The sequence below is a fragment of the Aphelocoma coerulescens genome, chromosome 4 (assembly GCF_041296385.1).
Source record: "Aphelocoma coerulescens isolate FSJ_1873_10779 chromosome 4, UR_Acoe_1.0, whole genome shotgun sequence".
NCBI lineage: Eukaryota > Metazoa > Chordata > Aves > Passeriformes > Corvidae > Aphelocoma > Aphelocoma coerulescens.
Window position 1 is genome coordinate 32670007 of NC_091017.1, and position 27904 is coordinate 32697910.

At 40.2% G+C, this 27904-nt stretch overlaps 1 protein-coding gene across 1 annotated transcript in view; it reads right to left on the reverse strand.

The window, feature by feature from the left end:
* The window catches only part of TNKS (tankyrase), a 136617-nt gene that overhangs the window by 49784 nt on the left and 58929 nt on the right, over nucleotides 1-27904 (reverse strand). The window contains exons 4-5 of the mRNA XM_069013450.1: nucleotides 16899-16935; nucleotides 16036-16111 (exon numbers count right to left, since the gene is read on the reverse strand). Coding sequence (XP_068869551.1) covers nucleotides 16036-16111; nucleotides 16899-16935 — 113 coding nt within the window. The remainder of the gene's footprint in view (nucleotides 1-16035; nucleotides 16112-16898; nucleotides 16936-27904) is intronic.

Genomic DNA, 27904 nt, shown 5'->3' on the forward strand with positions numbered 1-27904 from the left:
TTGATGCTGCTCTCTTGCAGACATCTCTAAAATGAATCACATTAATCATGAAGGTACATCAGGAAGACATTCCGGATGCAAGTGGCATACCTCCTGTCACCACTTTATCACTCTGATTAATGGAGTAAGAACACAAGTTGCAACAACACCACAATCTTGCAAACACAGTCCTAAACTTCTCCACTATGGAAACAATCAGGCTTTTCCTTTGCTGCTCAGATACCAACTTGCATTCTAGTTTTAAACAGTGCACCCATCTTACACCTCTATTTTATATGAAGTTGGAAGCTTTCTTGGGAAATTGCTCATTGTCATTTTTTTGTAGGGTGAAAAGACTGGACTTATATACAAAAATATTTCCTTCTATAAACCTGTACTTCAAATAACTCAAAATAATTATTTTAAATTCATGCTATAATGCTCTTACGCATTTGCTACTACAGAAATAAAGCTCCCTAACCCTGACTGAAGAATTACGCTCTTCATGAGCAGGAAAGGCGCTGTGCATCTGTTCACCAGCCACATGACTTGTCACCCTAATCATGCAGCTTCCTTGGTCACTTTATAGCAGTACTGAGTTATTTAAATTCATGGTTGACAATTATGCTTTAGGGACAAACTTACAGATGCTGCTTCAGGAAAACAAGTAATGTCAGACTGCTGACTGTAGATGAGCTAGCTGCAACTCCAGAGATAAATAAGCACAGGGATGAAGAGCTTAAACTACTTTTCTTATGTAAAAAAACATAATAAATAAGCAAACAAACAAACACCCCTACAAAGAAACAAAATTCCTAAAAACAAGAATTACAAAATTCTTAAGTAAGACACTTCTCACTCTACTGTTTCCAGCAGCAATTTAACTGCTTCCTCTTCAGAACACAGCCAGTAGTAATTAATTAGACGGTTGAACTGGACAGGCTTAGTACAGTAAAATTCAAAAAAACATGATGTCACAGATTTCACATATTGCTTTCTAACAGCTAATGACAGGGAAAATGAACGGAACAGCTCACCAATTCAGAGTTTGCAAATCACACACTATCTTAATTTACAGGTCTGGTATATCAGACGATCTCTTGGCAGCTGTGGGGTGGTGGTGGTGGGGAACCAACTGTTTTGAGCCGTAAACCACCAAAGACAAAAAAGCAGCTTGATTTCACAGGTACAGCAGTGCTAGGGCAGAGCAGCAATGGGCAAGAATTTTCATAAACTCGAGGAAAAGAAAAGAGTTAAAAGCACAGAAAGAAAAGACTAAAAATACACTGCAAATACACTGACAGAGTAAGGCCTCATTTGGAAGAGGCTTACTTGGGTGACAGACCAGCTCCTCATATCCAGTGAGTATTCAAATCTGTTCCTTCTCAGGGGGCTGTACTGTCCAAACTACTGATTACTGAATGCTTCTCTAGTAGATCTGACCTTTGAGAGACAACACAATTTTCTGACTGTATGCCTGAACCTCTAAGACTGCATGACAAGTGTTGGCTTTAGTTCCACATATTAACATAGTGACCCTGCTGTACTGCAACCTGGGCTAAGTGTTGACAAATAAGGGGGCAGATTTATTAGAGAAGAGCTTTTTCAGTCACCTACGTGCCTAGGGTAGGGAAGGACCGACAGGATGACAAGCATGATCCTGTACAGGGGTAGACAAAGAAACAACTGGAGTACCTCCATCTCAAGGTTAAAAGAAGGTAGAACAGGAAATCACAGAATCAAATAGATTGGAAAGAGACCTTTGAGATCAAGTCCAGTCTATGACCAAACACCACCTTGTCAACTAGACCATAGCACTGAGTGCCATATTCAGTTTCTTCTTGAACACCTCCAGGGATGGTGACTCCACCAGCTCCCTGGGCAGCCCACTCCAATGACCAATCACTCTTTCTGTGGAGAAATCCTTCCTCATGTCCAATCTAAACCTCCCCTGGTGCAGCTTAAGGCTTTGTCCTCTTGTTCTGTCACCGGTTGCCTGGGAGAAAAGACCAACCCTCACCTGGCTACACCCTCCTTTCAGGCAGTTGTAGAGTGCTAAGGTCTCTCCTGAGCCTCCTTTTCTCCAAGCTGAACAACTCCAGCTCCCTCAGCTGCTCCTCACAGGACTTGTGCTCCAGACCCTTCACCAGCCCTATTGCCTTTCTCTGGACATACTCCAGTACCTCAACATTCTTCCTAAACTGAGGAGCCCAGAACTGGACACAGTACTCAAGGTGTGGCCTCACCAGTGCTGAGTACAGGGGAAGAATCACTTCCCCTGGTCCTGCTGGCCATACTATTGCTGATACAGGCCAGGACACCATTGGCCTTCTCAGCTACCTGGGCACACACTGGCTCATGTTCAGCTGCTGTCAGCCAGCACCCTCAGGTCCCTTTCTGCCTGGCCACTGTCCACTCAGTCCCCAGCCTGTAGTGCTGCAGAGGGCTGTTGTGGCCAAAGTGCAGGACCCAGCACTCGGCTTGTTAAACCTCATGTGGTCAGATTCAGCCCATCTATCCAGCCTGCCCAGGTCCCTCTGCAAAGCCCTCCTAACCTCCAGCAGATCGACACTTGCACCCAGCTTGGTGTCATCTGCAAATTTGCTCATGATAGACTTGATCCCCTCATCCAGATCATCAATAAAGATATTAAACTGGACTGGGCCTAGCACTGATCCTTGGGGGACCCCACTAGTGACTGTCTGCCAACTGGATGCAGCATCACTCTCTGGGCCTGGCCATCCAGCCAGTTTTTTACCCAGTGAACAGTGCACATGTCCAAGCCGAGGGCTGACAGCTTTTCCAGGAGTATGCTGTCGGAGACAGTGTCAAAGGCTTTGCTGAAGTCCAGGTAGATACATCCACAGCCTTCTCCTCAGCCACCAGGCGGGTCTCCTGCTTATGAAAGATCAGTTTGGTCAGGCAGGACATGCCCCCCCCCAAATGCATGCTGGCTGGGTCTGATCCCTCGGCCATCCTCTAGGTGCCGTGCAATCGCACTCAAGATGATCTGTTCCATAACCTTGCTGGGCACTGAAGTCAGGCTGACAGGCCTGTATTTTCCTGGATCCTCCTTCTGGTCCTTCTAATGGATGGGGATTACATTGGCCAGCTTCCAGTCATCTGGGACCCCCCCAGTGAGCCAGGACTGATGAAAAATGATGGAGAGCAGGTTGGGGAGCTCTTCCGCCAGTTCCCTCATCACCCTACAATGGATTGCATCAGGTCCCGTGAGCATCTAAGTGACTCAGCAGGTCACCAACAGCTTCGTTCTGGATCACAGTGGGGCTATTCTGCTCCCTGCCCCTGTCTACTCGCTCAGGAGGACAGCTGTCCTCAGGACCACCTGTCTTATTGTTGAAAACTGAGGCAAAGAAGGTGTTAAGTACCTCAGCCTTCTCCTTGTCTTTGGTAACTATATTCCCACCCACATCCAAGAAAGAATGGAGGTTTTTCTTACCCCTCCTTTTGCTATGAATGTATTCATAAAAACATTTTTTATTATCCTTTACAGAAGTGGCCAGATTAAGTTCTAATTTAATTTTTACCTCTTTTATTTTTTTTCTGCATGACCTAACAACATTCTTAAGCCCTTTCTGAGTTACCTGCCCCTTTTTCCAAAGGTGACATACCCTCTTTTTTTCCCCCAAGTTCCTGCAAAAGCTCCCTGCCCATGCAGGCTGGTCCTTTTCCCTGTCAGCTCATCTTTCAGCACACAGGGACAGTCTGCTCCTGCACCTTCAAGATTTGTTTCCTGAAGTATGTCCATCCTTCCTGGACCCCTTTAAGTGCTCTTTACTAAGGTACTCCCCAAATCAGCATCCTGGATAGGCCGAAGTCAGCCCTCTGGAAGTCCAGCATAGATGTTTTTTTGATGCCCCTCCTTCTTCCATCAAATACTGAAAACTCTTATTATTTCACAGTCACTGTACCCCAGACAGCTTCCAATAACTACAACTCCCACCATCCCTTCTCATGACCATGTGGCACAAAAAGGGCTAAAGGGCCAGAAGAGAGATGCTGTAACACAGAAGGCAATAACTGTTTTTGGAAATAACCAAAAGCAAAGATCAATCTGATTGACAAGAAAAAGCAGGTACGACAAAGGAATAAAAGGGATCTTTGCTCTCTAGATATTAATTAGGAAGCTTAGTTCCCTAAGGTGCTGCCATTACTTTCAGAGACAAATATAGAAGCATAGACTAAGGGGGAAAAGGTAATGGGCTGGAAGAGACACTTAAATCTTTAAATAGGAACACCATTGATCTCTGAAGGATTTCACAAACAGCAGATCCCAAAAATGGGGCACTAGTAATCTTTGACCTCTTCCTAAACAAGAATTAAAATGCAACACCTCCTCCCTTCCCTGAAACTCTTCTGTATATGCATGTATCTCATTGCCATTTGGCAAAACAGTTTCACAGAGGATGTGTTAGGAAAGCTGAGTAACACCCCTCACAAAACTATAGTATTTCAGAAAACTGATCTTTACAAGAATCTCTTCCATTTCTACATGCATATGATGAAGGTGTAGCTGGGGATGGAAGTGCAATATGGAAAAGAAATTCTGGGGCTTCCACTCTGAAGTAGCATTTGTAGTTTTGTCAGATTCAGAAGCAGAGAATACATCTCTGGCAGCACTCAATGACACAGGGAGAGGAACTTTGAGATGGATTATCAGAGAAGCAGGGGAGTATACGCTGTTTCTTTGGTGATAGATGCTGACAGCTGGGGGAATAGTGGCTTGCTGAGCTACATAAAGAAAAATTTACAGTAAAGATCCACTCTCTTCTCCTAAGGGAATGCAGCTGATGTTATTTAACACTGAAAGGAAATCTATGCTGGCTTGAAAGATACGACAGAACACTACACAGAAACTACTTACATTATCTTTGTGTCCAGCTTAGCCATTTTTGGCAATCTGAAGAAGATGCACACTGCATCACCAGAGAACCAAAACTGCTGGCTTTTTTTGCTGTTGCATTCTCTTCTTTTACCACTTGCTGTCAAAATCTTCCTAGAGTCATAGAATATTCTGAGTTGGAAGGGACCCATCAGGATCATTGAGTCCAGCTCCTGGCCCTGCACAGGACACCCCAAGAGTCACATCATGTGCCTCAGAGTGTTGTCTGAACACTTCTTGAACTCTGTCAGCCTTGGTGCTGTGACCACTTCCCTGGGGAACCTGTTCCAGTGCCCAGCCACCCTCTGGGGGAAGAACCTTTTCCTGATATCCAGCCTAAACCTCCCCTGACACAGCTTCAGGCCATTCTCTCAGGTCCTGTCATTGGGCACCACAGAGGAGAGATCAATGCCTGCCCTTCCTCTTCCCCTCATGAGGAAGCTGTAACTGCAATGAGGTCTCCCCTCAGTCTCCTCCAGGCTGAACAGACCAAGTGACCTCAGCTGCTCCTCACGCAGCTTCCCCTCAAGGCCCTTCACCATTCTTATGGCCCTCCTCTGGACACTCTCTAACAACTTAATGTATTTTTATACTGTGGCACCCAGCCCTGCCCCCAGCACTCGAGGTGAGGCTGCCCCAGAGCAGAGCAGAGTGGGACAATCCCCTCCCCTGCCCAGCTGGCCATGCTGGGCCTGATGCCCCCCAGGGCACGCTTGGCCCTCCTGGCTGCCAGGGCACTGCTGGCTCATGTTCAGCTTGCCATGGACCAGGACGCCCAGGTGCCTTTCTGCAGCACTGCTCTCCAGCCTCTCGTTCCCCAGTGTGTATGTACATCAATGTTTTTCCTGCTACAGTCAACAAGTAATCTTTTATTTCCCTTTTCTTCTCACCTATCTTATTATTTTTACTACTTTCTCCTATTCCATCTTTATGTATTTACTTCTCCACCTTCCCCTTCCAGCTAGAAACTTTCCAGACTTCAGTTCATAGCATTTTCACATTATTAAGAGGGAATAAATTAATTTGACTATTCTGTTAACATGGCTTCAAATCAGCACTTCACTCATATTACTGAAACTGGGGTCAGAATAAAACGTTATGAGCAACACTTGCAAATTGACTGTATTTCAGCTCCAGTGCTGAAATGGAGTATGAAATAAACAGTTATACCTTATATTTTGGAATTTAATTAAAACATGAAATATAAAATATTTAATAAAATTAAGTACACAAAATACTCTTTGCATTACAGTGATAATTAGCAAATTTTAGAATTAAATGACTTTATAATCTAGTCAAATAGGCTTCACCATTTTTTGAAGAGCAGCCTTGCAAAATACAGGGAAAAAGGCAGAGACTTCATCTTATAATTCCAATTGAAAAGTAATGATTATTAGAATATTAATATTCTAAAGAATGTCATCTGTAAGAAATAAGTTTCTTTTATAAGTAGTCGCATATAATGTTAGTTGGAAAAGACTAATCAAATCACCTCAATTTTCTTGTTCATCAATGACACATCCATCATCAATTACAATGCCTTATTTTGGCATTTTCCTCCCCTTTTATCCTTCATCTGCTGCCTTTTCAGTCAACTTAAACAATACTTTCAGAAATGGTTATGTAAATACATTTCTCCTTGCATATAAGTATTTGCAGTTCTTTTCATTTAGAATTGATCACTCTACATTATCCATGCAACCTCTGAATCAATGATGGGGTTGTATGAGCAAGGGATAACTGATGTACTGGGAGAAATCAGAGAGGCAGCAAGGGCAGAAAACACAAGGGCTTTGGGTGACCTAAGAGGTGCAATGTTTGGATGCTCTCAGTGACTGTTCTACAGAGAAAGAGACTAAGAAGGCCACAAGGCTAAATACAACTACTGAGATGGTACCAAGCGACACCTGAAGCAAAACCTTTCAGTAGAAGTTGTCTTTAATAGTAACTATAACACACTCAGATTCAACTTATCTACAGGGGAAATGCTTGCTAAAATAATCCAGCATGATGCCCCAACTTTCAGAAAGTGGAGCTGTGAAAAAAACAGCAAGTTTTTAAAAATAAGCTAGAATTGGTAGGTAAGAAAATTATGTCCTTACAGACAGCATAAAAACTACTAACGAAGATAATTCGTTAGTAGTTTTTGCTTTGCTAATACATACCTTCTATGGGGAAGGGCTTGATATAGTGAAAGAAGCCAGTGTGACCAACAGCAAGCTAAAAGAGTTTACTAGAATTAAGAGGACATTCAAAAAGCTGAATTTACGAGCTGGAGAAAAACAAAAGGACCACAAATTTCAATAGTTTAGAGGTAAAAATACAAGTAGACAGGCAAAAACAGTTTAAGTAGCAACTGGTGAAAGGAATTCAAACCAGACATAACTTCTTGCAACCCACTAGGAGTATAAAATGCACCAGCCAGTTCAGTGGGGCAAGGTAATGCTACAGCAAGAAACAGAGGTCTTACAGGCAAGAAGGCATTGTGAAGAACTGAAGGAATGTTTTGCATGGCATACATCTTAGAAGAAACAATAACTCTTATTCCAGGATCCTGGTGAGTGAGCATGTGCATATTTGGGAGCATGGATAAGCTTGGCAAAGATCTACCTGAAACTATATAAAGCACAGAAGATGTATGAACAAAATGAACATCACCAAATTGCCAGGACCAAACTGGATCCACTCAAGAGAGCACTGGAGAATGAAACAGGTGAATTGCTAGTGGTACGTGACCTTCACTTAAGATTATCTTGGTACGTGAAGACACGGGAGTTACAATCATTAATGCCCATTTTGGGGAACTACATACAGGCCTGTAGTCTTGATGTCTGTGCAAGAAAAAAATTCAATATAGTAACAGCTAGAATTAGTGAACACCTGAATAAACTCGATCTGCTTGGGAATTGTCAAATATGGTTAAAAGAAGTTCTATATTTAAAACTTGTTTTTTCTGAAGCAGTCAACAAGCACATGCATAAGGGTAAGCCAACTGACACGGGTTACAATGGGTACTCAATGGGTTTTTTAAATAAATCCTCACCAATGGTTTAAAAGGAAGATGATGTTAGGTCCTCAGGTGGTTGCACAACAGCGTGGCAGAGATGGGACACAGTGCACAACTAAATGATGTCACAACAGAGGGAGGCTAAAATACACTAATATCACACTCAAAAGCAAAAAGCAATAAGAAAGCAGATTAGTTTACTTCTCAGTACTTCTTATGCTCATATGCATGGATTTTGAGAGGGAAGTGACACCAAGCATAGAAATATCACCTATAGTATTCAGTCAGTACACAGACAACCATATACAGAAGTCAAATGGACACAGTCCATGGATTGAGCTGCTGCACTTCAACTCAGAACATCATCTCAGCAAGCTCTGCGAAGGAAAGGGCTCCACTCTTGAGATCACAGTAGAAGAAATATTATCAGTACTCGGCTTCTGGATGCTCTGTGAGCTGTTAAAGCCAAATCCAGAACACAGCTTTTAGTTAATGTGCATAAAATTTTACATGGCAGCTCTGCCCAAATCTGCCAGTTTGACTTGTTTTCTCTTGACAAGGGATGGGTAACAGCATAATGTGGGAAGTCATCTCCTGTGTGAAGCTAATCATCAAGGGAAAAACAGTTCAGGTATAAAAACCCCCCATGCTTTCAACACATCTGAGGCTTCCTGAAGAGCACATTAATTAAGACCTAACAAATGAGATTTCCTGAATTTTAGAGAACAATACAGAGAGAATGATGACAGTGTTAACAATTTCTTACTTGTCCTTTGGTGCACAGCTTCTATTTGTGGACATGACAGGCAACACTTCAAATAACAGGTGAAGGGATACTCACTGAAATGTTTTGGGGAAAATATTTAGAATCTCACAACAGAAACTTAGAAGCAAGTAGATCAGCTTTACATTTTATTCAAAAGGTATTATCCTTGTATATAAAAGGTTTTAAGTGACACCAGGGACAGAAAGTAAGCCAATTCATCTATACCATACAAAGTCTGTGGAGGGGTTGTTGTGTTACCCACTTTGACCACACTTGGCAGATGAAGTAAGATAGGATCACAGCATAGAAAGTGTGAAACTTGTCACTTTTTCTAACACAGGTGAAGCCTGGGAACTATCTTTTTTTACCGAGTAAAACGGTGTTTTAAAGGCAAAATGCCATTGTGACCATCTCTGAATGTTCTTTTTATGTGTATGACATTGGGTGCTTCTGCCCAAGGCACAACACAAACATTGTGACACTTGCTTTGTAATCATCTTGTAATGTTGGAAATGTCACCTTTTTTTTACAGCGCACCATTAACTAAATCCAGAAAAGACCTTCAATTTTGCATGCAGGATTTTATTTAAAATATTTGACCCAAATATTTGACCTGGTCTACTGAAAGATGTCCCTGCCCATGGCAGGGAGGCTGGAACTAGATGATCTTTAAGGTCTCATACAAGCAAGGACATTCTATGATTCTATTTATCAATCTACTGACTCTCACCCCTAGACATAACCTTGATACACATGTGTTTCATGAAACACATACAAGACCAGTGCCAACAAAGACTGCAGTGTCTAGAAGACATCAGCCAGGGCCAGCTTTACACAAGCAAACATTAGCTAGGTGAGTGGTTTTCACTTATTTTGATAACTGCAGTTCCACAGTGCTGTAATCGCACATCATGGAACTCCTGGCATATCTTTGAAGGACCACAAATGAAGAACCCAAAATCTGCACATTTCCCACCCACAAAACTGAGTTTATAGCACTTCATCAAAACCAGATTAACATTTATGCTAGTAAGCAACAAGTGAGCAGATTCAGCAAGGGCTTGTCTATCCAGTTATTCTGAAATAACTATTTTGGACTTGTGGAGCTGTCTTTTTTTCTGAAATAAAATGACATTTCATTAAACAATTTTTAATTTTTTCATTTTATTAGATTAATGAAGGAGGAGGCACTCATTCTGAACCAAGAATACACAGTTAACTGTTAATCTGTATGATTCCATTGCTCCTCTCCTTTGCACTAGTTAGGGGTTTTTTTTTTTTTGGAGGTAAGCCTTGAGAGTAGAGACTGTATTTACAAACCACACAAACAAACAATGTATACCAGCAGAAGAGTTCATAAAACTTTGGGAAAGATGAAATGCAAATTGTGAAACTAGGTAAATATATTACATGTGACAAAAAACCCCAAACATGCATAGAGTCTACACTGACATTCAGATACACCCTTGGGCACGACAAAAAAGGCCTTGCACTGGCTACCTGTTCACAAGTCTTTTGCTCAAATAAACAGCTTTCGTCTGTAGAAAAGCGGATTTTCACAAAACTCAAACAACTTTTTTTATTGTATGTGAAATAATTTCTTCCAAAATATATTCCACACCCATCTGAATATAATCTCTATGACACAGATTTATAGATCGGACAGACCTATGGATTTATGTGATATTAGTTTTGATTTTTTTCCACAGCACAAGAAAAATGCACACAATTGTGAAGGTTTATAGTTTCACTAGCACACAATGTGTTCACATCTTGCAGTACATGGCATTTTTCCTCAACTCCCAGCTCCTAGAGCCAAGATTATTACAAGAGAATCTAAACCTCTGCCCAAGTCTGTAGTCTTAATAACTGTAAAGGAAAAGCTTGTGCAAATGTGGATTGATTGCTCCATACAGACTCAGAAATTGGAGGGTATACCAATTTTCTTTCCAATTGCAGGATTTTTCTTGAAAATGGCTGCAAATAACCAGAGTTCGGGAAGAGGAGTTGGCAAATTCACTTACCAGCAGCAAATTGGAGACTCCCTGATAAGAGGAGACCTAACTCACCTGATCTTGTTAGAATTCAATTTGTCTTTAGCAGCCCTTTGTTTAGACGCTGATCACTCAATGGAGAGAAAGAAGCAGAGGAAGCAAGAGAAAGAATCCGCAATTTCATCCAACAGAACGCTACTTGGTATCAGGGAGGTCCCATACCAAAAGCTGAGGGGCACTTTGTACTCAAGACTTTTTGCAGTGGTTACCTCAGGCCAAGGATGCTGCTACTCAGCACTGCATTGCAGACCTTCTCAGACTTGGATTTCTTACATCTGAACCCCATGCCAATGAACCTGAATGATGCCATGCACGAGAAAAACCAACATCCCTATGGCAGGAAAGAACAGGCTGCAGCAACAGCCTCAATCTAACCCAAGAGACAAGTATGTCTCCTATGACAAGTTTAATGAAAAGGCCTGTTACTGGTATTTTGGATCCAGGGCTGTCTACAGCTGGTTTGGAAAGGCATAACTGCAAAGGCATTGCAGAAGCGTAATACCAAGGACTGGTACTGGGAGCTGTTAAGGACTGAAAACTGGGAATAAACAAAGAAAGGGGCACTACAAGTTAGAAGACAAAAGTGCAAGTAAGTGAAGTAGGACCACGTGCATGATAGAAATGGCATTTTAATTAAATGTCTGGTTTTTTTCCATGGGATCGCTACATTATCCACAGCACTGGATGGTCCCATGCTAGGAAAAACTGAGGTGCATTGTTTGCAGGATCCCTGATTCACCTGTTGCAGAAATAACATTTCTAGTTTCTAAGGAAGGAGGCAGGGAGGGAAGGTGCAGGACAGAAAACAAGGTAGCTGTGGAGGAACTGCACTCTGTGCTGCCTTCTGGTAGCAATTCCTGCCTCAAGTTGAACTAATACCTGACACCATGCTGTCATAGGTAATGCCATTGTATCCTCTGGTTTTTATATGGTTGATACAAAATGTAAATACAAAATACAGCTGCAACAGAAACTTCAAAGTACAACACAGGCATTTTATTTTTTCAGTTAATCACTTTTCTATGCTCCTAAGACCTCAAAATATTAGATATTTGCTCTACTTCAAAAGATGGACCTTGAGAAGACCACCAAACAAACTGTTTTTTGAGTAAACTCTTCCTAACCAGAGGAGTTGGAGTCCCTTGCATAAGAAAAGGTCTTATTCAACCAACACCTGAGTATTTAGTGCCGACATGATCTGAACATGTATAATGCAGTACAGGAGCAGGATATTCTGTACAACCAAAAATCCAACTTCAAAACAAAAATCTAACCTCCTACTGCTAATAGCTACCATGTCAGCTGGATGCAGACCACTTTGACAAGCTGTGATTAGTCATGTGGGAAGTGTCTTGTAGGAAAGAGTTCTTATCTGAATTGCTGAAACCAACGCTTCCTTATCAGCTCAGATACATCTGCATTTTTAAAATGGAGGCAACATCAATTTCTTCCTTAAACAGCTTTCAAGTGTTCACAACAGCTTTCTGAAGGAAATGAGTGGGCTAGGAGCTTCTACTCAACCTGCAACCATTATATGTGTGATTTTAAACATGTCTCTTGCCACTGATTTAGACAAGCAGTGACTGTTGTAACAAGTCAGAAATCCAGCTCCCATTACAAGTACTACAGCTTTAATTTCCAGCAACAGAGAGGAACCCAGTGACTTAAAATAGTCAAAAAACATTTTTTGAAAATTCACTCATAACTAAGTCTTGAAAAAGACAATCCCAGAGGAAAATATTTGAGGGAAAATAAGAGGGGCTCTAAAGCCTACAGAACTTTACATAGATAGACACATAAACAGATGCCTTTGCTTCTTAACAGTGTGAAATACAGCACCATCTGCTAACACCAACACCATAGGCTTCTCTTCGAGAAGTCATTAATTCTACAGGTACCGTAAAGACCAAGGAGAGCAGCAGAGCTCAGAGGCAGGACGCAGGGAAATTTCAGACCCACGGCAATATGCAGGTGCCGTGCATTGTGTCTAAGTTGTGTTCTGACACAGCAAATACTTTTTTAGGCTGTGTGAACAGGAGTGATGCAACATGTAAATGCTGCCTTACACACAACACCGCATCCTAACAATTCTGTGAAATTTCAGTCTCCTGTTTAAAAAAAACCAACGTCAAAGCAAGACTAATTGCCATGAAAAATCACTATTATATTTCAGCTCAAGCATTGCTTTTTAAAAAGTAAACAAATAGGACAGTTTAAAAAACAAGAAGGTTTTGTGAAATTTACCCTTCTGTAATACTCATTTGCTTACACAGTACTTCATAGTTTTGTACTCTACAACTCATTATTTGTGCCCTCATATACACTCAACCAGCACATAAGCCAGTACTTGCACAAAAATCAATCATTATCCAGCTCAGTGAAATCCTAGTTTCTGAGATATTATTGTCGATATTCCTTGGTCATCAAAACCCCAAAAACTACCATGACCCTTGGTATGCAGAAATGCTTTAGATGATGTATAAAATTGCTCTTTGTTTTGCACACGCCTTCATTTTTCCCCCCAGAAAATAATTGCAAGAGTACCCACACAGAATATATTCCTTCTTTAGACAACAGCTCAAAAGCTTCAGTAATGTGAACATTTCTACAGTGTCCATAACCTACCTAAACTGTGACTTTGGAGGGGAAGAAGGAAGTTCAATTTTCATTCCTATTTGTTTTGACCTCTATCCTAAATAAACAGATGGAACAATGGTTATCAGCACCAGCTACAACTGGTTTAGAATCATGGAATCCTGTCCAGCAGGAATCAGACTCTGGCTGTCAATACTTCTCAAAACGGCTAAAAGCAGCCCCCAGAATGCAATGAATCTTTTTTATTTCCAACCTTAGCTGGTTTCAAACCAGCAAGACACTGTCAGAGTTTTCCACCTCTTTTGCCCATTCTATAAAGCACAACTTCACAGCACATGTGGTGTTTCAGAAATCCAGAACACCAGATGTTAGTATGCATGGGACACAGCAAAAATCCCCAGGGGGGGGAAAAAAAGTAAACTGCATATAGTCGCACCCCAAAGTATGGGGAAAAAAAATACCACTGCTAATACAGAAAAAATAATTACCCATTCAGTACTGGAACTCAATTTCTTCACCCACACAGCTAAATATTTCCTTATCAGAATGGAGCTGGGCATCTCAGAAAATCAAGGAATGCACAGATTGAAGAAAGAGTTTGTGGGTACAGCTGTACTGCAGAGTGAGCGTGATGCTGAGAATCTCGGGCCAATCCGCAGAGTCTGCGCTCCTGGCCCTGAGAGCTGCGTTAAGTCTGTGGCCTTACACTGTCCTAGGTCTGAGGCTTGAATACTCAGAGGATCTGCAAAAAATAATTACTAAAAGCATCAAGGAATGCAAAAGGCAACTTTCAAAATGGACAAATTCTCAGCTAGTGTAAATCACCATAGATCAACTAGAGGCAGCTACACCAGTGGAGACTTCCATTTACAAGAATTCTGTGCTGTAGGCTGAAAAGCTCACTTAATTTGCAGCAAAGCTTAAAATGATCAAACCCCAAGTGATCTTGAGCTAGTAGAGGACCTGAAAGCTTTGCTTTACAAATTAAATACTTAACAGTTATAGAGCACACTTGCTACAAAGCATTACTAAACCTTCCACAGCCTGTACATATGTGCAGTAGAAAAAAATGTATCTGGTAGACATAATTTTAAAAAAAGCTAATTAATATCAATGGCAAGGCATCTTAAAAGGAGTTTCAGTAACCAGTGCACTTACCAACAACCAACCAATCATATTTTTAGTGTCCACACTCATGAGCTTTAACTGCAATATGCTTTCCAAGCTTTGGGCATACATTTTCTAACTAGTTCAGAGGCTGCAATAATACAGAAATACTTTCTGCTAGCTCCGTATTAATTTTAAAAGCTTTGTAAGTTTTTTTAAATTTTTACTTTGAAGTAATAAATGTTCAAGAAAACATCTGCAAGGGCTTATTCCTTGCCCTGCTGGCAGAAATCTTAACTCTGCATTTGGCCTGAGATCAATAGTGATGGGGGTCCAATTACTTAGTAATGCACTGCTGTACACCACCCTGTTTAATTATAATACAGAGCTATTAATACCTAAATACACTTCTACTTGAACAACAAAGTCTTAAAAAAAGAAAAGTAAATTCAGGAAATATGGGCAATATGTTTAACCTTAAAATGTGGGGAGTGTTTCATCAGTTCCAACACCGTTAAATTAAATAAAGCCCTTGTTCAATTGCCTGTCCTCAGTTCATAAAATCAATTGTTTTCAAAACCTGGAAGATGCATCAACTTTCAATTAGTGATAAATGTAAATAAGCAAAAAACTGGCTGGGTTTTCTGTCACATAGTATGTATTGTAGATATTACAACTGAGAAACATTTTTAAATGTGTATAAAAATTATGAATTTTTGTACAATGGAGCTAAATTTTTTGTATTCAGTAACAATATATCTTTTCATCAAAAGTAAGAGCAAACTGACCTATCTTTACTGACTTCAGTGAAATTGGGCTGTTCCACAACAGCCCCAGGATGGGCAGAGGTTTATACTGTGCTTCAATACACTCCATGAAAAACAAAACTACAAAAGAAAACACTCCCATGCTTTTCTCTCCAAAAATGAGATGTACTGTTACAGGTGAAAGACTTTAACAGATGCATATTAAAAACATTCTGGTACACAGTTTAAAAAAAAAACAACAAATCAAATCAAAAAAACCCTCCAACATTTGTAAATCCAACAGTCTAAACAGACTATCATCTTGAAGTCTAAACCATCAAAAATCATAGGATCTACTTCTCACTCCGTATGTTCTTCCCTCCTCCAGTTTCAGCCTAATTCTTAATTTAACTCATTCAAACATCTCTGCCAGAGAAAGTCAAAACAATAATGTCAAACTTAAGAAAATGCAGAAGGTGTTAAACATAGCAATACAGTGCCAGTCTACGTGGCAGTGTATTAGGAGCTAAGCTGAATACCAACCAGCTCACCCAGACAATGTTCAAGTATAAATAATAGCTTTCTTCCCTTTGTTATTTTATCCATCTGCAACAGTACATTTTGTTTTTCTTACAAAAGGTCTTAAAGTTTCTTTTACATGTAGACCAGGGTTCAACATTTAAAAGACACACACAAAATCCACATCTGTCGACTTAATCTGTCACAAGTGCCAGTGTCAAGTATAACAGCATTTAATTTTATGGTAAAAAGGCATCACTTGTCGTCCCCCCCCACCTTGGTTTATATATTTATGCTTACCAGTATGCTTAAATTGGTCTTTCTTGAATAATTGAAATATAAAGCAGGTATTAACTTACCTTACGCCCATCACTTGCATGGCAGTTCACATTTAAAGGAGTCAATAAAGCCATCAGCTTTTCTTCATTACCACTCCTGTAAATGAGAAGAATTAGGGAAAGGGGGGAAAAAAGGGCAGAGCTCTTTGATATCCATCTCCTTAGCAAGTATTTTGCAAAGTCTAGTATATTGAAATTTGTACTGTGGCAGGGAGAGTGCTGGAAGGCTACAGAATCTTCTGAACATTTCGAAACCAAGGGTAAATACAGAAAAGAATACTAAATTTGCAGTTAAATGTGCTGCAACAGATCATGCAAAAACACCTCAGTTTCTCTCCTTAACCTCATATTTCCTTTTTCTAATTCTGTAGGTCCTCTGAAAGCCATTTGTCGAAATAAATGTTTTTAGAAGGGTTAACGGTTTATATAAAATGATCTTGTGCAGTCAGAAGGAAGGATGAAAAGCATCTTTGCAATATACAATTGAACTTTACACCTTTTGTATAGGCTCCCTTATGCTCTGTTCCAATAAATCCTATTTTCAAAATACATCCTATGGTAGCAGTAAAAACCAAAAAAAGAGAAAGATTCCAATATTTAAATTGCCCCTAAAAAGAACAGTCACAAAACAATAAAGAGGATTTAAGCAGCTTAAAGCAAAAACTCAATATTAACCTTATAACCACCATAGTGGGGGATTTCAATTACATAAATAGGCTTTTACATTTGTACCAGACTAAAGTCTGAAGAGATTTATGCTAATTAAGTGGTTTGCTTGCAGCATTTCATGGAAAGGCAATGACAAAACAGTACTATTTTAAAAAACCCTTTTCCTCGCCTGCTTCCACCCCCAAAATATGTTTTATATTCTAAGCAGCACTCACCTAGCAGCTTCCAGGAGTTCGTCCTTCTTGTATTCACCTAAATGATTGCAAAATATCATGCTGTTAGCATTTGGCAGAAGACAGATTAAGAAATGCAGTAGGAAGCAAATACAGAATTAAAACAGAGAAGAGGAGAAAAAAGCCCACACCCCGCTGGGTGATGGAGCTGTGACGTTAGCCAGCTTGTGGAGGCAGCATCACCAGTACCTTGGAGACGGGCAGCAAATTGACGCATCTTCTTGTCCAATCCTCAGATGGAAAGGCTTTCTTCGGACAACCAATGACTGCGAAATCTTGTGTCCAGAAACACAGTCCCGCTGATAGCAGCATGTCAGCTGAAGACAATGTCCCCACCCCCTGCCCTATTCAATATGTCACATTATACTTGGGAAGCATAATAAATTCCAAGACAAAGCAAGGCAGTGCGGCTTTTGAAAAGGTACAAATTACCGATCTCCAAGGCTCTCACCTGCCTATTTGAATGGTAATATTACACTTCACTAAGTTCTTTAGAAGAGCAGGGATTATTAAAAAAAAAATGCAGGTATTATATCATCAGCCACTTTCCAACAAAATACACGTTTCAAATGAAAAGCACAGACAAAAGAGGATGAACTCTGCAACAGATTTTGCTACGAGACTCTGAGATTAGAGAGAACCACGAGTAATGTTAAAGCAACATTTACATTTGAAGTCCTGAATTAAAACAGATAACTAACAAGGGTTGCTGCATCACAGGATTAAAACTGCATGTTTGTATTTTAAGAAGAGCATGGAACAAGATAACCTATGGAAGTAAGACAGTATTCTACAAAGCTGAATCATGATGACATTGTGCAATACAAATGGAACAGAATTTTAATTCAGAAATTAGAAAAATAGCTTCTTAGCAGCTTTATGAAGTCACAGAAAAGAGTGTGTCCTAGACCCAAAAGCTATAGGGTTTGAAAAACATACTGTATACCATCTGCCAGAGAATTAAAGCCTCTAACCACAATGCTATAAGAAAATTAGGAAACAGAAGCTGTCATGAAAGAAGAAAAAAACCCCTTTGTGCTGCCTCCTATGTGCAATTGTAATAAGCCTCCAGTGAAACTCCCATTACAGGTGAGGAAAGCCACAGGGCCATGGAAAATGCCAGACTGGACAGCAGGTAAGATGGAAGGTTCATCTGAAAACACCCCTTAAAGAACAGCGGTAGGGTGCAGGAGGAGGGTTAGAGTCTCAATCCATCGCAAAGAGCTTGGTACTCCCCCCACCATGGCTCCTCCAGCTAACAGCAGAGGATCACAGGAACCACAACAAAACCAGCCCTCTCCTTAAGGAGTCCCCTTATTTCAGCATCCTGCCTTCACACAAGGGTAAGGAGGAGGGTGAGTACACACAGCCATGCACTTCCTGTCCCATTCCCTTGGACGTAGACACGGAATTTTCAAAGGCAATATCTACATCTCATCATACTGGTGATTTTTCCTTTCACAGGTGTGTTTAGTTGCTTTCTGAATGATATTCAGCTTTGGGAATTCACAACAACCTGAAGCAAGGAGTTCCACCATGCCACTCACATGATGGGTCTCCTAACAAAACTGTTCTGTGCTGCTGAACCCCAGCAATGGAGCACATAAGTTCAAAGCAAAGGTGAAACTGGTTATTTCAAATACAGGCCAGGAAGGTTAATTTAGCTTTTGAAAGAATTTATGTCTATGTTAAGGAAAGCTTCATCATGAGGCAAATCAAGTGACACAGAAATATGACTGCCTTTGACTTGCTACCACTCTCCAGCTTCATCAGAAGGGGGGCCTGTCCACCACAGGCAATAGCCTTTTCTAAACCATAGTACATGTTCCCCTTTTTTTATTTTAATGAAGATAAAATACTGGGCACAGTTGTGAGTGTTTCAAATCAATGTAACTGAAAAGCTCTGGCCAGCATGTGAGGAAGAAAAAGAGACTCTTTATTACTACTGCATTGTTTGTGCAACAATCTCAAACAGCTGGATTTCCTGTAGTAGAGTCATTGGCCCGTATTATATCAACACTTTAGAGATGTAACCAGATTAAAGTACCTCTTTGCACATTCTGGTTTGGCAATGCATCTAGCGTCCTAACCAGGCTTTTGAACATACTAGGTTAGAGAAGTAATAACATTTTTTTCCTTCGTGCTCAGTAAGTCGGTATTTTATCACACAAAAACTGTTTCCTCTAATACTTTGATTAGCAGAAGCATTACTGTCCAATGAAAAAGGAAAGCTGTGGCTCTTGATTTAGAAATGTCCCCCTGTATGCCTGATTAGAATAGTTAAGTTTTATTAAGCAGTACTTTTTAAAAATAGGCATTTACAAGGTTGAAATTCATACATGCAATTCTTGAATTTCATCATGGATCTCCCACACTGATTAGGATTAAGAAAATATTCTCTTGTATATGGCTAACTTTATTACTCTCAAAGAGCCACTGTATTTTGAAAATCAAAACCTAAAATGATACAAGCACTTACAGCACACCATCAGGTTTGCTAACAAAAAAAAAAAAAAAGGTCAAGTGAGCTCCACAGGCTCTGTGGGATGAAGAGGAACCCCCTGGCCACTCAAGCAACCAGCTGGTGGGATACCACAGAGCTGAGAGAGGCCTGGCTGATGGCATTTGGGAGAAGTGGGTGGCACTGGCAACAGGACCGACTGCTGCTGGCACAGGCTGCGTTCCCACCAGAGGGCTCTGCCAACACAGCTAACGCCGCTCGGCTACGCAGCTCATCAAAGGCCATCCTGCCGCAATTGGCCACAGCTACCTAATAAAATATTCATTTGAAGCATTTGAAAACAAACCATGCGTGCATGGGCAGAGATGAATTTCAAGTTCTAAGCACAAGTACAGGAATACAGACCATCAACCTCACATAATACTTCTGTTCAAAGAATGTCAAACTGACTTTAACTAAGCTACTAACATCTCTTAAAGAGCTCTTTTGGGCAGGTTAGAATTTATAGTTTTGTGAAAGGGCATCTGCATGCTGGGTAGCCCAGAGATAACTGGCCTGGGAATTTCTTAAGGCAAAGACAAGGTGTGAGATGGGAAGCAGAGAATGCTATAGCAAAGCAGTGTCCCTGTTCCTTTCTCGTCAGACAAAAGCTGGTAGGTAAGCAAAGCAGAAACCACCCAGTGCCTGGTATTCACTGCATCTGATCAAGTTCATTGGCTACAGCTTGCTCAGCATTCTTTAAACCATGAAGTTCTCTACTTGATCCCAGATCACGCCACTGCTGCTCCATTTATGCTGGAACTAGAAAGTCATCACTGGTAAACAGAGATAATCAGTGTCTCAAATCACAGCTACCATTAGGCAACTAACTAGCTCTATTTGTGTTACCCTCCCAGGAGAAAACCAATTACCTCCAAGACTTCTGATCAGCTGCTGCTATGCTGTCACTGCTGTGTCTGGCCCTAGCTGTATCCTGCAGTAGCTGATCAGCAGCAAATGCTTATTAACTATCAGACATCAGTGGCTGCTTGCACCTGGCAGTTGAGCAGACCAGTAGCTGGAAGCTGGGAAAAAATAACATAATGAATCAATCTTTACAAACAAATAACCCTATTTCACTCTCTCCCCAAAAGTCTTGAAATTTCAACTGAATACTGAAAGCTGAAAAACCTGTCTGAATGCATGGCATAAATCAACAGTGATTTTTCAATGCATCACCACTCAAAACCAAGGTGAATTCCCATCCCATCCCTCCATAAACGTCAGCTAATACAGAAAACAGCCAGATCTAAAACATCATGCTGGACAAAGCAGGTTTTGCTTTACCATACTACCACATGTCAGCTTTCCACAGTGAAGAAAATTTCCTAAAAATTAACATCACACAAATTAAACCATGCCATTATTACCCAATAACAGCACATAATGGGAACAAAAGGATTAACATATTCTCAACCAAACTGAAAAATGAAAGAGGTTTTTCCATATGAAGTTGTACAACATATGGAATCACAATTATAAATCTAAATCCCCAGAATACTTACAAACAGTGAAAATTTTTAGGCTAGCCAATGACATGTGACAGAAGAATGTGAGCCTGATGCGCAACCATGGCCCCAGGCTGGGGAGGGAAAATTCATGAGTATCACAGAATCACAGAATGTTTGAGATTGAAGGGACCTCTGGAGGTCTCTCATCCAACCCTTCTACTCAAGCAAGGTCACCTATAACATCCTGCTCAGGACTGTGTGCAGGTGGCTTTTACATCTCTCCAAGGATGGAGACTCCACCACTTCTCTGGGCAACCTGTGCCAGTGTTTGGTCTCACTGAGCTCAGCTCCTTAAGTTTCATGGTAATCTCAAGTGATCTCCTCAGGACCTCCTGTTCTCTCTTGGCAGCTCAGGTCTAGCAGCACTGGAAGTCAGGGGTGAAATCCTGCTCCACTAGAAAACATGGCAGCTCTATATTTGACTTTTGACCGTGTGCAGACCTAACACTTGCTATTGTCTGCCTGCCCTGAAAACCTGAACTTCCATTCTTGAAAATAGACATCACATGAGAAGATTGACGAGATCTTTGTGAACAGTCCAACAGATTTTTTTTTGTTGTTTTTTTTCCAAACAAATATTCACAATTACCCAGCAACAGAGAGGACATGGGCTGTCCATCAGAGCAGTAGAGACAGCAGGTATCAAAATCTCTCATTTTTCCTTATTTACAAGTGTTTCTGGTGCCTTTCCAACCATATACTCGGCTAGCACAGGAATGCATGGGGCTGTTGGGAAAACAACAGTCCTGATGCATCTGGGAGGGTTGAGAACCTGTTTTTCCATCAGATTTGTTACTTCATCCAGTTCAGTCCATGGCCAGGGACCCAAACAGGCCCCTGAGAATGAAGACCTTCAACAAGGATGGTGCTGCAACAAGAGAGAGGGAAATGGAAACTCTACATTTGGGCTGCCATTGCTACAAAGAAAGCAATCCACGGACCAGAATCCAGAGTTTAGCAAAGAAATGAACTCCATAGAAGTAAATTAAAATACACCTTTTCCCTGACACTCCAAGACTTCACAGACCTCTAAGTGATCAATAACACACATCCCCATACACCATCCGTTTTAATCCTCTGAGGTCTCTGGAGTAGTATTTAAGTATTCAAACAAACATTCAAGTTATACTCAGAGCACAAGGCTTTTTGTGCTTGTGACAGACTACTAGGGTTGTTGGGACAGGATGAGTTTTTTGGGTTTGGGGGCTTTTTAAACATAATTTTTTTTGCAAACTCAAATTTTATTTTCAACATGGCTACTTTTGGAAGGATCCAATCATACCATTAAAATACTCATCAATTCCTTCTTCCTCATTTAGCTTTTATTATATGTAAACCAGCAGGTGAAATGAAAATATGGAGTTAAATCAGAGCAAGGTTTTTAACCATCCAAATAGCACAAGGTTGTGGGAATAACTACCTAAAAAAAAAAGTCAATGATAAAACAAAGATACGTTGAAATAATATCATTTGGGAAAAGGCATTTATAACTAAGTATGCAGAGAAACACACGAGCAAAAAAATAACAATTTCAGGTTTTATTAACAATTATATTATACTTTACTTCCCACTTGTTAGGGTTAATTTCTTTATGCTTCTTGCACTTCTCTGCTCAGCAGTCTCTCACAAGTAAATGGGCTGATTTTATAAGCTGTCTAATAGGCTCAACCAGGAACACAGCAAGATCCTAATTTTAAGCTCTTGTCACGGATGAAAAACACCAAAGCAATGCTAGTATATGCAAGTGACAGAAAAGCAGCTCAGAAGATAATGCCTTCAAGAACAAGTTCCAGCAAGGAGCAATGTTACCAAGGAGGAAAGGTTTGGTGCCTTGACTCTGCCTCTTCTATGAGATGAGTCAGGCACTGTGCATGTGGACTGAAATTACACGTTTGTAACTGAAATTTAAAAATTGAGTATTACTCAGCTAATAGCGAAGTCTTTCAGGGATATGTTTTAAAGGGGGGTGTGGAAGTTAAAGAAACAAGCAAACATCATTTGGTTTTGGCCATAACTCTACCAAACCACTGAGCTAAGCAGCATCCTGCCTGGAACATCTTTCAGATGAGTGGACAGAGCTCAAATGTAGAGCATTCTTGATTTACTGTTCTAGAGAAAAAAGCCTCTTCTAAGGCCTGGCAGAAAGCACTACATCAAAAAAACCTGCAGCTTTATATAGTGCAGATTGGCAAAACCTCTGCCAGGGTCTGAACTAATAGAAGAGATTCTTGTTTATTAAGACATCAGTTCAAAGCACATCTATCACATAAGCATATATATGATATAGCAGTTACCAAACGCTGTCTTCATATCCAGGCATAAATTACACACATTGCACATTAGGGGTTTGGTCACTAAGAAGGATTAGGTGGTGTATCAAAATGGATCTTCAGTGCATGTGCAGTTACAGCACCAGTAAGTTCACATTTGGCACATAATGATTCTGTTTCTCAGGAGGCCTCTTTTCAGTGGTGCTGATCTATTTGTTAAAACAATGCTACCAGATTTCCAATATTGTAGCAGAAAGATGAAAAAAGGCCCTTTGTCAGAGGATTTCAAGTTTCTTAACTCTTAAATCATTATATACAAAGATGAAGCTAAGTCACATCACAGTAGTCAGAAGAACTTTCCTGAAAGTGTAGAAAAAAGGACACAACACATCACACTGCAAGACCATAACGATAATAATGATAGTGATAATAAAAAGAGGAACAAACCCCAAGCCAGTAACAACCCAAAGCAGCAACAAAAAAAACCCCCAAACCTGGAAAAAACCTACAACCACCCATTACACAGTAATCCATATAAATCATTTTAGTCTCAACAATGCTACCACACCCTACAATATAGTTTCTTTCTCTAGAAATAATAAATCTGACAAACATTCTAGAATCTGTTCTCTTTAGTGGACCTCTATAAGTAGTTTCATTTTTCCATACCAGTGCATGCTACTCATATAAACACCGTGCACACATCCATTCTTTATTCTTAAGTGTAAAAAAATTAGTATTTTCACTACATCTGCACTGTTTTAGAATGCTGTACTGATTTTGAAGACACCACCACCACTCTCATCTGTCATGCCTTCAGACTGAGATTGAAAAAGTTAAAAAGATTGCAGAATATCAAGTCAAATGACTGGGAAGAAAACCCAAACCTTCAGCAACCCAAAACACACTGGTGTGATGGAAAAACTGAAGGGGTTGAGGCTCATCTCTTCACCAAAGTTCAATATTCATGACATCTTTTGTGAAATTACATATGGAAAAAGAAGTGTGACAGGTTTTTTTCAAGATACTTCCCCATTACCCACCTCTTCATGCCTACTGCAAAGGCAACATTCCCATGGCTCTGCCCTTCATTTCTTGTATTAATTCCAGCTATCAGCCAAAACAATCATCCACTGTAATTCCCACTACTTTGGCCATGCTCAATATTAATAACTAATAAACTGTTCCATTATTCAGCCACAATTACTTTCTCATTTCTGTAATATGCCTGCATATGCATTTTCTCTCCAGGATTTCTAAGAAAATTTTCTGGAAGAAGACAAAGGACTAAGAAACTCTCTTTGTCAAAGACTTGAGTACAGTAGAGGTGGATAGATAGCCAAGGTGCTCTCATATTACTGCATCCTTTCCAAAAGCCAGCTCCCTCCCCTCTCTTTCCAAACAACATCCACAAACAAGTAAATAACTCAATTCCCCAGAATATTCTCTAAAGAGAAACCATAGAAATACCTGTTATAACTGACACAAAGTATGGAAGAAAACTAGCAAGAAAAATATAAAACATAACCCTCAGGAAAGCCATATTGTATAAAGGCATGCTCCAAAATTATGCTCCATGATCCCATCTCTCTCTGAAAAGAACTGCAGAGTAAATATGGGCAGACTAAATTTTGCTGTCTCTCCAGTTTTTCCATTGTAGATAAAACATGCTAGCAAGCTGGGGACAGTGTGTCTGAAAATCCACAGCCGCATTTAAAACTGAAGCATTTATTTTAACCAAAAAATCTATATTCTCTTAGCTGTAGCAAACAGGACAGATTTTGTACTAACAAACTGTACAGATTTAAAGAAGTGGGGGTTCTTAATGTTTGGTAGAAAATGAACAGGAGACATAAAACGCACATATGTGCCAAAGTACTGTTTTTACTGAACAGTACAATCCTTCCTCCGTACATCTGAAGCTGCCCTGTGTATCTAAACTTACTCTACAAGCTTGAGAAAACACAGGCTGCCACCTCATAAAAAATGCACACGTGTTGCCATGCCTGCCCTGCAGCACATACCCTGGAAGGAACTCAAATCCAGTTAAATCACTCCTCTAGCTCCTGGACAAAAATACGAAACATTTCCTTTGCCTGCTGGGCCCCAGAGGAGTGAGCAGAAGGGAGGAACTCCTTTATAACTGCAGGAAACAGGGCAAACCTGTCAAACACACAGCAATGAAAGAGCCAACATGTATTTATGCAACACTTAAGCAAAACACAGCAAATAAGTCCCTACTAAAAGAATAACAAAACATAGGTAACAGATTTTGTTATAATGAACAATTTTGTCAAGCCAAACAGAAAACTAATCTGTCAATGGTTCAGTTTAAACATTTGGGAAAATATGCATTTCTGCACAACAAAAAGATGGTAACAAAATAACTCCCCAAAAGTAACCCATTTGCCTTGTTGCTGTGGGCAAATTTTCCCTCGGCATGGGTTTTTATTTGCCAGCTAAGAGTCAAAAGACAGTGGGAAGATAAGGGAAAGTTTGGTACAAATCAGGGGGAGAAAGGAGACAATGGCATGACTGGAAACAGGATATGTGGATTGATATGAAAGACTCTTTATGAAAGTAAAGAGCAGCTGCTTAACTTGGAACATCCTTCCCATCCCTTATCATCCCTATCAGATTTTATGATACAGATATTATATACTTGAATACAACAGTTCCATTTGTTTCATCTCATTTTTAAAAGCTTTCTTTTAACACCTTTTCTGAAGACATTTACAGTAGCAGTGATCAGTCACAGTAACTCAACTTAAGCTTTGCCTCATTTGAGCCATGGTGAGGTCTCTGCATATTCACTCAGGCAAAGAGCAGCTCTGTGCCCTAATGTGACTTAGGGCACAGAGGAAAGATGAAGGAAAGCTGCAATTTACAGAAAATGATTGAAATCTAAATATGCAAACTGTTATCCTCACTAAAAAGTAACTATTAAAACACCAGTTGGGGAAAAAATGAATTTTCTATTTACACTCAGGTACTTTCTGCTATTCCTGTTGGAATAAGACACCACAAGATGGAAATACAGCAGGTAACAATATCTACTGCCAGTGTCCTGGAGGTCTACCTGAGAACAGCTATGTTATTTACCAGCAATGAAAGAATAACTAAATACTACATACAACTCAAGTTCTGTAAACATTTTCAGTCCCTTATATCAACCTCACTGTTTTAAATGCTTTAGTGGTTAAATGTGTAATAGAACAGACTATTTCGGTTTGAAGGGACCTGCAGCAATCATGTAGTTCAACTGTCTGACCACTTCAGGGCTGACCAAAAGCTAAAGCTTGTGGTTACGAGCATTGTCCAAATGCCTCTTATGCAGTGACAGGCTTGGGGCATTGACCACATCTTGTGGTCTGTTCCAGTGCATGACCACCCTCTCACTGAAGAAACGCTGACATGCAATCTAAAAAGCTCCCCTGGAACACCTCTGAACCATTCCTATGCTTCCTGTCATTAGATCCCAGGGAGAAGAGCTCAGCATCTCAGCGTCCACCTCCCCATCTCGGGCAACTAGAGAGAGCAGTGAGAGCATCCCTCAGCCCCCTTTTCTTCAAACTATATAAACCCTAATTCCTTAGCTGCTCCTCAGAGGTAACAGGATTACACATATGATTTCTTCAAAAGAATAATTTATTGCCCTAAGTGACATTGTAGTGCATTATAAAGACCGGAAATGAAATAGCACCACACGAAAAAAAGAAGTCTGAGAGAAGGAAAGACATACTAACTCACTAATTAAAAAGATTTAATTTACCAGACTGCTGACATTATAAGGAGAGCATTCCTTCTTCAACTTTCATTCATGCACAGCAAGTTTCATCAGATGCAATACAGGGCTGCCTGTTCAAGACATACCCTTACAAGGTGATTATGGACACCAGTCATCAGTTCTGCCCAAATGGAAACTGTTGATATACCATGCACACTTTATTGCTACTGGAAAACTACGTAAAGGACTTTACTGTCATAGGTATATCCATAAATAAAGCATCTTCCAAAACAGGTGCTCTCTCTGTTGCTGGACAGAAAGGAAATACATAAACTGCATGAGCCCTCAGCATGACAACAACCTCAGCAGGTTTCTGTGTAAACCTGCACTAAAAGGTAGTTTTAATGTGTTCTGCACAAAGTAGGAAAAAATACTGCTTTCCCTTTTCACTCACTTTCAGAAATCTCACTAGATTTGAAGACTCTGCTTACCTCAAATAATTCAAAATATAATTGGCCAGAAAATATTCCTACATTCCTCATTCATCACAACCATTAATTATCTTAAATATACTAAAGAAAATATGTTTAAGTGATCTTATTAGGTAATGTGGTTACCAGCAGTTCCTAAACCAGTCTACTATTTATTTTCAATGGTTTTATTTCAAAGTTATTCTGAGATACAGTTCATTGTTATCTTTCAAAAAAGTAGTATTTTAAATTTCCATTTAACCTAAAAGGAAAGACCATGCAGGAGTTAACATAGGTTCTATCTACTGTGTCCTAGGTGTGTTAGTTCAGCATGAGCTAACTCGGTATTACCGCTCCTCCCAGAGAGTACATACCATCAAGGAGAAATCATACTGTACCTTCCCCAAAACCAGTTTAGGATTCCTGCTTATCCCTTCCTATAAAAGCCCAGTTACCAATGCAGAAAATAGTGAGATTATAACTAACAGAACTTGCTTCCTGATGCTGAAT